The sequence below is a fragment of the Octodon degus genome, unplaced genomic scaffold, assembly GCF_000260255.1.
Source record: "Octodon degus isolate 3935 unplaced genomic scaffold, OctDeg1.0 scaffold00098, whole genome shotgun sequence".
Taxonomy (NCBI): Eukaryota; Metazoa; Chordata; class Mammalia; order Rodentia; family Octodontidae; genus Octodon; species Octodon degus.
The window spans coordinates 5608175-5621301 of record NW_004524674.1 but is presented as its reverse complement, the minus strand read 5'-3'; the positions used below and the strand labels follow the sequence as shown (position 1 = coordinate 5621301).

At 52.7% G+C, this 13127-nt stretch overlaps 1 protein-coding gene across 1 annotated transcript; it reads right to left on the bottom strand.

The window, feature by feature from the left end:
• Positions 1–1930: 1930 nt before the first annotated feature.
• Gucy2d (guanylate cyclase 2D, retinal) lies at positions 1931–12867 on the bottom strand. Its single transcript, XM_004638528.1, has 18 exons — positions 12144–12867; positions 11755–12059; positions 9317–9668; positions 8897–8981; positions 8502–8604; positions 8008–8109; positions 7199–7279; positions 5557–5763; positions 5304–5460; positions 4747–4896; positions 4060–4208; positions 3625–3788; positions 3335–3527; positions 2929–3103; positions 2589–2687; positions 2370–2464; positions 2196–2281; positions 1931–2024 (listed from the first exon to the last, which is right to left on the bottom strand). The coding sequence occupies exons 1-18, from the start codon at positions 12865–12867 to the stop codon at positions 1931–1933; spliced, it is 3321 nt and encodes a 1106-aa protein (XP_004638585.1).
• Positions 12868–13127: the final 260 nt, after the last annotated feature.

The window sequence follows — 13127 nt, the reverse complement described above, 5'->3', positions numbered from 1 at the left end:
AAGGGCATAGGCTCTATGCTGATACTATGCCATTCTATATATGAGACTCGAGCATCTGAGGATTTTGGTATCCACAGGAGTCCTGGAACCACTCCCCTGTGGATGAGATGACTGTAAATACTCTTCAAATATGCTGCATTAGAATTAATTTTAAGTATTAGCTCAAAACAAAAATACCTCATAAGCCAAACAAAACAAATCTACTGGCTACCTTCTAGTGTTACTTTTATGGACTAGTAGAGATTATGCAACCTAGAGAGCCTACATTCAGTTCTGTGCTCTGTGGGATTTTGAAGGCTCTTACTATAGTGTAGGCTCTGGTTCAGCAGGTCTGGGTGGGACCTGAGATTCTGCATTTCTAACAAGTTTCCACCTCAAGCTGCTGCTCCACCAGCCACACTTCCCGTAGCAGGGATTCGCTTCATCTGTCCACCTGGGAATTCCCTCTGTCATAGCCTGTCAGTAATGTCTCCGGTTCTATTAGCTTGTCTCCAGCAACTGGACACTCACTACGCACTGAGTGCTCAGCCACTACCAACTTCTTCCAGGGCCTGTGGCAATGGCAAAGAACACCAAGAAGCAAATATGCTGAAGTCTAGCTCTGGCGCATCAGAGCTTCACAAAGGAAGCTTCAGGGGGTGCTTGCCAGGACTGAATGTTGTTGCAAAGATCTAAGCGAAGAGGATTTTCTGTCCAACTGTCTGCCCAGCAGCTCCCAGTTAAACAGAGAATACTCTTATTCTTCCACTGTTCTGGTTAATAAAGGTTGGTGCAGTTTACTATTCCTCCTCCAAAGCCTTAGAGCAAGTTTTTCTCTGCACCTGAGAAAGTGACTTGGTTTTGTCCACTAGAAAAAGAGCCAGTCTCTGGCTAGGAGGCAATGGAAATGGGAGTCTTCAGGCTAAACAGAAGCTCCAGGGGCCCCTGGCCACATGACCACTCAGGGCCTGCACTTCCTCTGGGGTAGCAATCTCAGAGCTCCCTTCCTGGGCCCCTGAGAGACCCTGGAAAGTAGAGACCCCTACTCCACTGCACCATATCCTGGTGGGTTCAGAGTCTTTAGGGCTTGGGACCCTATAGTCGCCACATATGCCACAGTGTCTTATAGCCCAAGGCCAGCTATTCTGAAGCCCAGCAGGCAGGGCTAGGCTACAGAGAATGAAAAACATTTAGGCTCCTGTCATTCCACCCTTGAAAAGGACCCAAGGAGATCCAGTGAGACCTTCCCAAGGCCACACAGCTGATTTGCAGTCCGTGCTTGTAAAGGCTCAAAATCCCTGGAGGCAGAGCTGGACTGAAGCCACTAGTATTAGCCCAACTTTCGGTCACTTATAGCAGCAACTTTCAGGAAAACGTCCTTCCAGAATAATCCTAAGAGAAAGAGGAGTGTCTGAGAGGGAAGTGGAGGAAAGGAGTCATGGGAGCGTTACCCAGAAAGGGAAGGACTGTAGGCCAGAGGTTCTCAAAGAAGGATAGTGGGCAGAGTTTCTGTCTCGAAACTTCAGGGACAACTTTTACTCTCTCCTTGGGCCAGGGTTACCCCCTAGAATTCTGTCTCTTGTGCAGTGTACAGCTTGGGAGTCATCCGAGTAGGCACAGCGTATGCTGCAGAGAGATGGGGTCCGGGGAGAAGTCTCAGGAAATCACAACTACAGAATTCCCTAAACCTGGACTGCTGAACCACTTCAGACCTACCAAACCAGTATCCTGCAGCAGATGCCTCCCTTCTGGGGCAATCCCTGGGCTTAGGAACCAGCCTGGGTCCAGGAACTCACACCTGGCATGTCAGGACACCCGGCATGGGTGGGACTTTTCTCAGGGAGGGCTAGGCCTTTGGGCTGTTGAGGAAGCGCCGTCCCTTAGGAAGCATCCCCTAGAGGTGTATGACCAGGAGTCTGAGGGGAGAGCAGCACCTGTGCTGGTCCGGGCCTCACTTCCCTGAAAACTGGCCCGGCCTGGCCTTCTCCAGCTTCAGGCGCCGGTCAGGGGGAATCTCTTGCAGGCTGATGCCATGGTTGCTGGCCCTGTGGAGAGGGGGCAGCAGCCTCAGGAAAGAGGAATGGGGGGATGGGGCGCGCGCCCAGATCAATGCTGTTTCCCGCTAGAGTTAGACCCAGAGCTGGAAGGGGAAGGGATGAAGAGGCCAATCAGCCTCTGGTCTTTCACCCCGCCTGTCACTCAGGTCAATCCCTCACCCGGGTTGCAGGTCAGGCGGTTTGGGGAGGGGCTTGTTAAAGCCGAATCTGCCCACCAGCCAGTAGGTGTCCTCAGCGCCCTTGCCCTGGAGAGACACAGTGGAGGGGAAACTTAAGAGGTCTGGGGTGGGAGAGTCTCCACAAGGAGGGGGCGAGAGCCAGACCCTGCCTCACCTTCAGCTCCGTGCGGCCACGCAGCTCCATCTGGAAGCCTTGGTCCAGGGCGCGGAGAATCCGCACAGTGCTCATGTTCACATGAATGCGATAAGCTGGAGCAGTGGGGGGCATGATGAGCTGGGAGTCCCCTGGGGTGTTCCCCTCCTAGATTTTTTCACCCTCAGGCCCAGCCCCAACTCCTTGACACACAGACCTCCCACACACACACACACTCACGCAGCCCTGTGGACTCCATGCGCGAGGCAGTATTGACTGTGTCTCCAAACAGGCAGTATCGAGGCATGGTGAGGCCCACCACTCCTGCCACACACGGGCCTGCGGAGATGCGCAAAGTTGGCTGGCAGCCAGAGCCTGGATGAAGCTGGTGGTGCCTAGCAGCTGGTGGTGCCAGATGCATCTGGCTTGTACTTTACACCCCAAGTCAATTATATCTTAAGTGCATCTACTTTAAGGAAAGCCTCCCTGCCCACTTCAACAGTGTCTCCAACAGTATGAATCTGGAGCCAGGTCCTGGAGAGGGAGATAGATTTGGAGCCCAGGAAGGCCGAAGAGCTACCTGAGTGCAGGCCAATGCGAATGCGCACGGGCACCTCTGGCATATGGCGCATGCGGAAAGAGCCTACGGCACTGAGGATGTCCAGAGACATGTTGGCAATCTCTGCAGCATGCCGCTGCCCATTCCTCTGAGGCAGCCCTGAGGCCACCATATAGGCATCCCCAATTGTCTCCACCTGGGGGGAAGGAATTATGCCAATTCAGTACTGTGCACACCTGTCTACTAGCACACAAGTGTGTCCAATGTCAGACATCCAGGGAGCTAGGCTGTAAGCCAGGACTGAGCTGGGACTGCAGGCAGAAACTAGGTCTGCGAAAGATGATTGGGCTACAGCCTGGGGCAGCTGAGCTGAAGGCTGGTACACATGAACTAACAGTCAGGAGGTCTTGTCTCCTGAACACTGCACCTTATAGACATCATGGGAACCAATGATGGCATCAAAAAGAGTGTAGAGGTCATTGAGCAGGTCCACCACCTCGATAGGCTCGCTCATGGCTGAGATGGTGGTGAAGCCCACGATGTCACTGAAGTACAGTGTCACTTCTTCAAAGTACTCTGGCTCCACAGGTGTTCCCATCTTGAGGGCCTCAGCCACAGATCTAGGCACAGCGGGCATTGGGATCATATGAAGGCTACCCCTCTCTGGCAGGGTTCCAGCTGCCCCCTCCACCCCCCCTTCTCCATACTGGCACCCACGGAGGCAGCATCTGTGTGAGCAGCCGGTCTGTCTTTTGTTTTTCCTGCTCCAGCTCTTCTGTGCGCTCCCGGATTAGGTCCTCCAGGTTGCTGGAGTACTGCTCCAGCATTCGAAGCATCGAATCAATGATGTTCATCTTCCGGCCCTTGTTGATGCTCTTGAACTGGTAGAAGGCAGAAGCTGGTAAAGGTGCAGAAGATCTGGGCTGCCACAGTCCTGATAAGGGCCGCCTTGTGGGGATGTATTTCTGATCCCCCCCCCATTTATCTTCTAATCATCAAGCACCCTGGGATGCTTGGTATTGTGTTTTTAGAGGCAAATGGCAAATGACAGCTCCCAGAGGTAGTTGATCTCAGCTAGGAACTGACAGTTCAGCCTCTGACATCTGGGATCCCAAGAACCAGTCCAACCCTTGCCCAGCCCCAGCCCCTGACCAGGTCAAAGGTGCGGTCCATGGAGGGCCGAAGTTCTGGCTGCTCTGCCCAGCACTGTGTCATCAGCTTGATGCACTCGATGGGTGCCTGGTCCATGGAAACGGAGGGCCGACATAGTGGAGGGGGGCTCTGCACCCTCTGTATCACTTCTGGAGGCATGAGGGGACCGTGAGGGGTAGGTACCCCAGATCAAAAGCCACCTCTGACCCTGGCCTGATTGTTGAAATCTGAAAAATGGGAACTGACAGGGGGTTCTTTATATCAGAGTTTCGGGGGACAAGGAGGATAGTGTGTGAAGGGGTCACTAGGAGTACAAGAAGACCCTGAACCCCAGGGGTCAATAGAATGACACAAAGAACTAACATTTATTGTATGTAAGAAAAGTGAGGTCTGGGGTGGTCAAATAGCTTGTTCAGAGTCCTACAGGTGAGTGATCAGATTGGATTTGAATCGGATGGGACTTCCTGCGCCTGACTGTAGGCGTTTGAACAACTGAGCTAACTGGCAGGTCCCCTCCCCCACCCCAACTTGATGCTTGACTTTCCGCTCTCAGGACAGGGAGCTTTAAAGGGTACCCTACTTAATTACATCTCATCACTGGGTTTTGCTTAGAGAAAAGAGCAGGGCAGGGCCTAGCCTGGCTCTATCCTAACTGTAAGTTGCCTCTCTAGCCCAAACTCGCCTTACCCTCAGGAGTCAGCTCCAGCATGGCATAGGGGGCGCTGCGACACACGACCTCTTGCATAATGATGCTCAGGCTAAAGACGTCGCCCGCGAGAGTTCCCCGGCGCTCCAGGGCCGGATCCCGAAGCAGCTCGGGGGCTGTCCATAGCTGATCTGGGGATGCAGAAGGGGCCATGGGCTCGTAGAGGGGGCATTGGGAGCGCTGGGGACAGGTCACCATCCCCACGACAAAACCCACATCCTCGACTCTTGCCAACCACGGACGTGCTGCAGAAACTAACTGAAATTCAAGGCTGCCTTCCAGAAAGTCCCGCCGGCACAAATAGGCCCCGCCCTCAGGGGTGCAGGGAAGGCCCCACCAAGCCCCAAACCTAAGTACACCAGCTAGCAACTCCTGGCACCTCCCGGTCACGAGCCTTCCCGCTGAGTGTCTCAGGTCAAATGGTCTTTTCCATAGCTGCAGTTGTGCGGATGTGGAAGGACAGAGGAGGAGGGAGGGAAGGAAGAAGGGAGGAATGGTGGGGATGCCCGCGCGCTCCGCAGGCAGCCCGGACTCCTACCCTCCGCGTTGGGAGGCTCGGGTAACACCTTCTGCGCTTCCAGCAGTCGCCCATGGCCATGGTCGGTGACCTTCAGCACGAATCTCCCGTCCACCACACAGTTTCGTGATTTAAGCCGCCCGTGAGCCACCCCGCGATGGTGCAAATACCTCATTCCCTAGAAAAGGGAGAGATAAGAGGCAGCCTCGGACCCTGCGGTCCTCCTGCCCCCTGCTCCCTACCCACAGGACGCCCCATCCACCCCAACACTCACTTTGATAAGGTCCAGCAGGAGGGAGGACTTGAACATCCAGTCCAGCTTTATGTCTCTCTGGGCGAGGAGGTCGTGGAGGGAGCCGCGCGCGCAGTGTTCGGAGACCACAGCCAGCATGCGCTCTCCAGGGGTGGCGGGGCTGTCCACTGTCCCCGCCAGGAAAAGCCCCAAGTAAAGGGCCACGTTCTCATGCCGCAGCTCCAGGAGCTGAGAAGGAAAGTAGATGGGCATTTTCCGTCCTGGTGGCTGGGTAGGGAGGGGGCTGATGTTCAATGCCTCCGTGAGTTTTTTGGTTTTTTCCCTGTACTGAAGATGGGCCCTGGCACATGGTAAGCAAACACCCTACTGCTGAACCACACCTCTAGCCTTCCAATGTCGGTACCCAAAGGGGGAAGATGGGCGAATGAAATGGCTCATAGGGTATGGAGTGTGTGGGAGGACTCTCTTCTCCAGATTTTTACATCTTTGGACAACATACTACAGTCAAGGGCCCCGTTCCAATACGGAATTCAAAGACATGAATAAAAAGTTAATCTTGCCCTGGTGATCAAGACCCAGGCAGGATCTGATTTATTAGCAATAAATCCTTGAACTGCTCCCACCTCACAGGAAAACACATCACTGTTGAGGTGACAGACTGTGAGGAGAACCAGGGCTCTGTGACTTCCAGCAGGCAGGGGACATGGCTTGTCCTGCAGCTTGGCTGGGGACTGCTTTGCTTGGTGCTGTTGAATCACTGTGAGAGGTCTGTCTGAGGCTTCCACTCTCCTCAAGTTAGGGAAAGACTGGACTGAGTGGTCAGGTTATGGTCATGGAGGGGTCACCAACCAGGCCACACCCACTCGGCAGGCCAGAGTCCCCTTGCTCAATGGAAAAAGAAGTAATCACCTGACTGACACTTTCTAGTTTTTTGTTTGTTTGTTTGTTTTTGTTTTTGTTTTTGTTTTTTTGGGTCTACATGCCTAGTAAGGGGCTTCTTTCCATTTTCAGAGAATGGTGCTAAAGAGAGATTAATGGGTTGACCTCTAAAGGGAGTCCACCTAAGAGCTCCTATAGGGAGCTTCCAGGAAGAGAGCCAGACCAAGGCTGCCTGGTACTGGGTGGAAGAGGGATATTAAGGTTGAAATAACCAGAATAAGTGGCCTATTGTCTCCTTGCCAACTTTCAATTTTATTCAGTATGCCTTACTCTGTAGACCCTGTACTAAATGTATTTTTTTAAAAAAGATTCTTATTCAGTATGCGTTGATATGACTAGGGGTTGGACAGAAGTGGAAACTCATTTATTTGCTATCATTCACTCAATAAATATTTACTGAGTGTCTCTAATATTCCAGATCCAGTGCTAGGTGTCGGAATAGCATAGCAAAGTCCTCACTCAGCTTGCAGTCTGTGAGGGAGGCAGAAAAATAAGCCATCCCATTGCTGAACAAACATGTGATGTGATGAAATAACATGTAGGTTATCACAAATAAGTTGTGAAAAAAATCAAAGGAAAGAACTTGAACCACAGGAGAGAATAATGGGATATCTGCTCTAGAGTGGGCGGAAGACTTAACAAAAACCATCTCTATACCTGCTGCAAAGAGGAGGCAAGAAGGAAGGAGCTGATGCCCCCCCCCCCATCACAGCCGGACTCTCACCTTGGAGAAGGCTATCTTGGTCGCTGAGCGAATAGCTGTGTGATGATCCCCTGGAAATTTCTTCAGCCAAACCCAGTCTCCCTGAAGCACAGAGGATAGGTATTAGGAAATCAGTCTCCTAAACTCCCACAAGGCAAGAAGCTTAGAACCCCACAGAATGGCAATCGGGCTCCCTGTGAAATGGTCGTGATGCTCTCTAGGGCCTTAGCAGGAACTTCTGCTGCTCTCCATGACCTGGAACTTGGGACCTCTAAATGCCCCCTCTTCTTGATCAGCTGAGCTCTCTCAAGGCTCTCTCTGAATCGCTTCTTATTTTCTGCCATCCATTCTACCATATTCAGATTTGCTGGGCTCATATTAGTGTCCTAATGTCTCCTCCTCCTCCTCCTCTTCCTCCTCCTCCTTCTCCTCTTCTTCCTTCTTGATTGAGGGTCTATGTTTCCTGAGACTCATATGAATTGGGTGGAAATGCTGAAGAGATGGGTCCAGGAGCTCCCACAGGCATGATCTTAGTGGCCATACCAGCTTCTGAGTCACCATGATAGGGCTTTGAGGAATTATTGGCTGGATCATGGCTGGGAGAAAATTCTACAGCACAGAGGATTTCCAAATGTGGAATCAGGTCAGGATTGAAGGAGCCAAGACATTTCCATAGGTCCTGCCTGGACTCTCATCCCCTTGGCTGGAGCCTGCAGGATCTGACCTGCCTGCATGCCTCCCTTGAGAGTGTCTTTGCTGCCTGGGGTCTGCACATTCCTTTTCTACCCTTTCTACTGGACTAGAATCTACTGGCTCTGGGTCAGACTCACCTCATAAAGGCCCATGTTGGAGCTTTCCAGGGGCTGGCTGGGAACACTGCGAATGTCTGACACACTGCGAGCAGCCAGACTCGATCGGCTCCCCTGGACCACCTAAGGGGACAGAGGTCAATGCAAGGGGTCAGAATCTGTTCTAGGGTTAGAATTCTGGATTGAGGTCAGGCTGTTATGTAGACTTAAAAGGAAAAAGTAAGGAATTTCAATTAGGGAACATAATAATGACCTAACTCCCCAAGGGCACAACACTTCACCAACATATTCATTTTCTTGTTGGACCTTCATATCACCCTAGGAAGGTAGTCAGCATAAAGGCTGTCACCACCATTGTACAGATGAAGCTAATCTGAAAAGCTAGGATGAGGAAAGAAAGGAGGAAGAAACCAAGATTCCCAATTGGGAGGCTGGGGTAAGAGTTGGTTCAAGAAAGGGATGGACTATACATACAGGGAGAAGACTGCGAGGTCAAAGCTCCCTGTTTTCCCCACCTTTCGAGAGCTGCCCCCTTGTGGCTGGAGGAAGGTGATGTCGTCCAGGGTGAGGATGATCTTGTTGGGACCAGAGACCATTTGACTGTGAAGAAGCCGGTGCCTTTTGTGAGAAGAAGAAGGTCATTACCACAAAGGGGAACAAGTTCCATGAGAAGAAGACAGCAGGGGTGAAGGGATGGTGTTAGGTCAGGGAAGGGGAACGGGGCAGCATGCCGAAAGCAGATGCCCTCGGGAATCTACCAACCCTCCAAAATTTTTATTCCCCTTCCAAAGAAAAATCCTCCCCTCCTCCACTCATGAGTGGGCCCAGCCCGATGTCTTTGCTGCATAATTTCATTTCTGGCAGGTGGAGAGGTAGGATCACCTCCTAGGTACTTCGTCCCCCTACTCACCTCATATAGTGGGCCAGGAAGGCCCCCTTGAGCCCCAACCCTACCACCAAGAGGAAGCCAAGAAAGACGAGGCCAGGCTCCACTCCTGAGGGAACAATGAGAGGAGGTATGCTCAGGCCACTGGTTGGGCAAGGCCCACACTTACAGGGAGAAAGATGGTCATTGCAAATCCTGGAGAAATGGGGAAGGATGGGAGCTGGGGCAGGCTGTAGAGGAAGGTCACAGATTCCTCAAGGGGGAGTTTGGAAATGTTACAAAGGTTTCCAGGGGCCTGGGGACTCTGCAAGAGAAGAATTCTGTGCAAACCAAGGAGGACCTGGAAAGGCACGAGAAGAAATACAGGACAAGAGATGACTCTTTTTCATAACTGTGGATGAACTTTGCTGACTGTTCCAGTGGAAGCAGGGAACTGGCCCTCACCTCCATTGCAGATGACATTTGGATCGAACCAGCACCAGGGATCTGGCTCAGGCCCAGAGCCACCTCTAGGGAAGTGCACCGGGCTCCCTACAGAGTTTAGGAAGCCCCGGGCAGGGTCCAGCATATGTGTGGCAAACAGCCGGTCTCCGGCCGCGTCAGTGTCCAGCAACACAAAAGAGGGCTCTTCAGTTCCTCCCAGGGCACAGCAGAATCCAGGGACTTGGGCATCCTGGATGTGGCGAGCCACGGAGGCTCCGGACACCCAGCCGCCACCTGAGGAGGCCTGGGCTCCCACCACGCCCCCAGCCAACAAGAAGATCGCATCGTAGATGGTGCCAAAGAGCGGGGAAACCTGGAGAAGCACAGAAAAAGGACTCAGCTCGGAGCCCCAGCTCACTAACTGTTGGGAATTCTCTGGCTCCAATTGTTGGTTCCCTGGGTCCTTCAAGCCTTGTGCTACTGATTGTTCTCATTTAATAGTGTTTCTCCATATCCCGATCCATCGACTGTCTCTTTCGCGCTCTATTGGGTCTTTTCATTTGTTATCTCTTCCTCTCTCCCCATTGGCTATCTCTTTCCTCTCTCCTCATTGGCTATCTCTTCCTTTCTTCCCATTGGCTATGCCACTTAGTCGGTCCCTACCCCCTGGACCTCTTTTCAGAAATTGGGCTCCTTTGGTTATAGTTGATTGATTCGTACTATCATCTATAGTTCTGCCTTTGAGTTGGTTGTCCTGTATACTCTTCCAATTTTATGACCTACCATTCACCTAAGAGCCCTTCATTTTGGTGGTTTTCATCTTCTCTCTCCCTCCCCAGGTTACCACCTGATCTCATTGGGCCTCTGTGCTGCTTCCATGTCCTCTCAAAGTCCCAGGCACATTGTGAAGCCTTAGACATGAGTTAGTGTCCCTGCTTTCCTGGACTCTTGTCTAGTTGGGGAGATGGGCCCAGATAGTAAAGCAATGCCGCGTGTGAAGGAAGAGGAAACTGAGAGGGGAGTGTGGGGGACAGGAATGAGGGTCCCCAACACAGACAGGAGAAACAGGAGAATTATTTCAGATAATGACCACCCTCACAGGAAAATCAGAATTTTCCAGGGATGATGGGGCAGAAAAAAGGAAGTACACAATCACCAACTTGGAGGCAAAAGAGGACAACGTTATGGAACCCAAAGTAGCCCAGGCTAGTTGAAGCTCATGGAAAAAGAGAAAGGAAGAGTCGAGTCCTATGTAAAGAGACCTGTGTCCATATAGGGTCACCAGTGCCTTCAACCCAGGCTCCAAAAGGCCATTCAGCAGCTACTGGGAGGCTTTTAACAGGAACATGATTGGTAGGTTTTGTCAGATTTCTGAAGGTGATTTGGGGCGTTGTGGAAGACTCAGGCCAAGGGAGAGTTGAAGCAAAGAGCATTTGGGAGATTATGTTCTAGTATTTGCGTCAGAAGTGCTGTGGCCTAAACCAAGGTAGTGATAATGAGAATGGAAAAAAGGGATGGATTCAAATGGCTTGAGGTAAAAGAGTTTGATGCCTGAGTGTGAACAAACTTAGAGAAACTGGGCTGAGCCCTGTGGACCTGGCTTGAGCACCTAGAGGTGAGCAGCTAAAGAGTTTCTTTCTATGTTTTCTACTCTTCTTCCTCCTCTGCCTGACTCTCCTTCCATCCTGTCCCACTCATATTCTCTTACTGACTATTCCCATCTTCTCTCTTCACTGGATACCCCAAAACATCTGGGAGATTGGAGGGAATATTTCAAACCTCTTTGATATATAGCTTTCTCTTATGCAGAACCCTTTGGATATAGCCTTTCTGGTGGATAATTTCCTGTCTATTGATGTACAGTTTCTATATTAATGGTTTCCAATCCCCCTTTGTGACTGTGGTGGAGATAGATGATCTGACCTGGGATTCTGGGGATCGAGGCAATCCTGGGTATTGGATGTGGGAATAAATGTTGGATCTAATGATGGGAGCTGCCAGCACTACAGAGGGACCCTTCTGTTCTTACAAGATGTCAAGGACCCTCAAAAAGTTAAAACCACCAGATGAGGTCCCAGAGGAAATGCCTCTGAATGAGACAGAAAGCTGGATCAGTATCCCCTTTCTGTCTTGCTTCTTGGTAACAGCTGTTCATTGTGGACTGTATATTGGTGTAGTTCTAGGAATTTATATATATATATATATATATATATATATATATATATATATATATATATATATATCAGACTGAAAATGACACAGTTTAGATTGTACTCCTTGGAGCTGGGCTTAAGAGGCCTCCTTATCTACTTTCTGGAGCTAACCCCAGTACTCTAAAAATAAGTCTCCAGTCTCTATGTGACCCAAGGAACTCCAGAATAGCTGTGTTCCTATTCACTCCAGCCTTCTCCCTCATTCAGCTACTTCCTGCCTTCTTCCCTCCTTCACAGTCCATCTACCTGTTGTAGGTTGAGATCAGGGGGCAGCTCCTGGTGCTCTTGGGCCCTGCGCAGGCTGTCCAGCACGCTGCCTCCTGGAGGACAGTGGCGCGTGAGGGTGAGCACAGCGTCGTGGGCCCTGCGAAGCTGGGAGCTGTTGGCAATCACAGCCAAGGCCTCTGTGCCTGGGGACAAGGCATAGTGGAGGGTGTCGAAGGGCAGGAAGACCAGGGAGCCATCCACCAGGCCTAGCTCCTCCGCGGCTTCCAGTAGGTAGCGCTGCTCCTCGCCGCCCAGCAGCACCGAATGCATCACCATGATCACTACTGCAGACACAGAGGTGTGGCTCACGGGGCTGCGACGGGCTAGCAGCAGAGCATGCCAACCCCCGGGTCTGCAGGGGAGCCTACCTCTGACGCTAGGCCCGTTCTGGACTCTCCTCAGGGCCTCTCTAGCTCCAGACAGATCCGAAGTCTCCATGGAAGTTACCAGAGCAACGGGCAGGCCCCGGGCTCTGAGTGCGGTGGACAGAGCACGTCCCGCCTCCACCCACAGGTCCTGGGGGGCGGTAACCAGGGCCAAGCGAGCCCAGCCGAAGCCTCGCAGCAGGACGTAAAGAGCATCCGCCGCAGGGGTTACAGCCGGGGCTGTAGTGCGGGCTGTCAGCGTCCCGGGACAGCCCCAGGGCACCAGTGCAACCCCAGCCTCTTGAGCTAGCAGTTCTGCTGGCCGGCAGGCTGCAGGGTTCACGGGGCCCACGAGGCCTGAGACGCGGGAAAGCGCAGAGGACACAGCACCCAGCGACCCTGGCGTCCGGCACGGCTCCTGCAGCAGCGTGACCTCGAAACGCTGGCCGCCTCGCAGGGCAAGGTCACGGTTCAGACGGGCGGCGGCCAGACGCGCAGCCAGGTCCGGACGCGCCCGGGAGAAGATGGGGTCGCAAGTCCAGGGGCCCAGCACTCCCACTTTGAACACAGCGGAGAAGGCAAAGGGCGGCGGGAAGAGCAGCAGAAGGAGGAACCGGAGCAGCCCCGGCCAGGGCAGGGCCTGCAGGAGGCCTGGGCTGGTGCACCGCAAAAGGGCACGGAGCTGGGCATCCGGAAGCCCACTCACGCGGAGAGCGCGCAGTGGCATTGCCGGCTTCTGCGAACCCAGACGCGGCAGGATGAACAACTGAGAGCCCTGCCCCTGTAGGGCTATCCACGCAACCTTTCTCAATCTGCTCAACCCTCGGGGTGTCGCCGCTTCCAAAGCCCCTTCCCCAGGCGTGGGCGACTTGATGGGCACCAAGGACGAAGCCTATAGATCCTCTTCGGCCTCACTTACTGACAGTTGCCAACTTGTTTATCCTCTCCTCCACCCCTATTCCCTGCGTCTGGGCCCTCGGGGGCTGC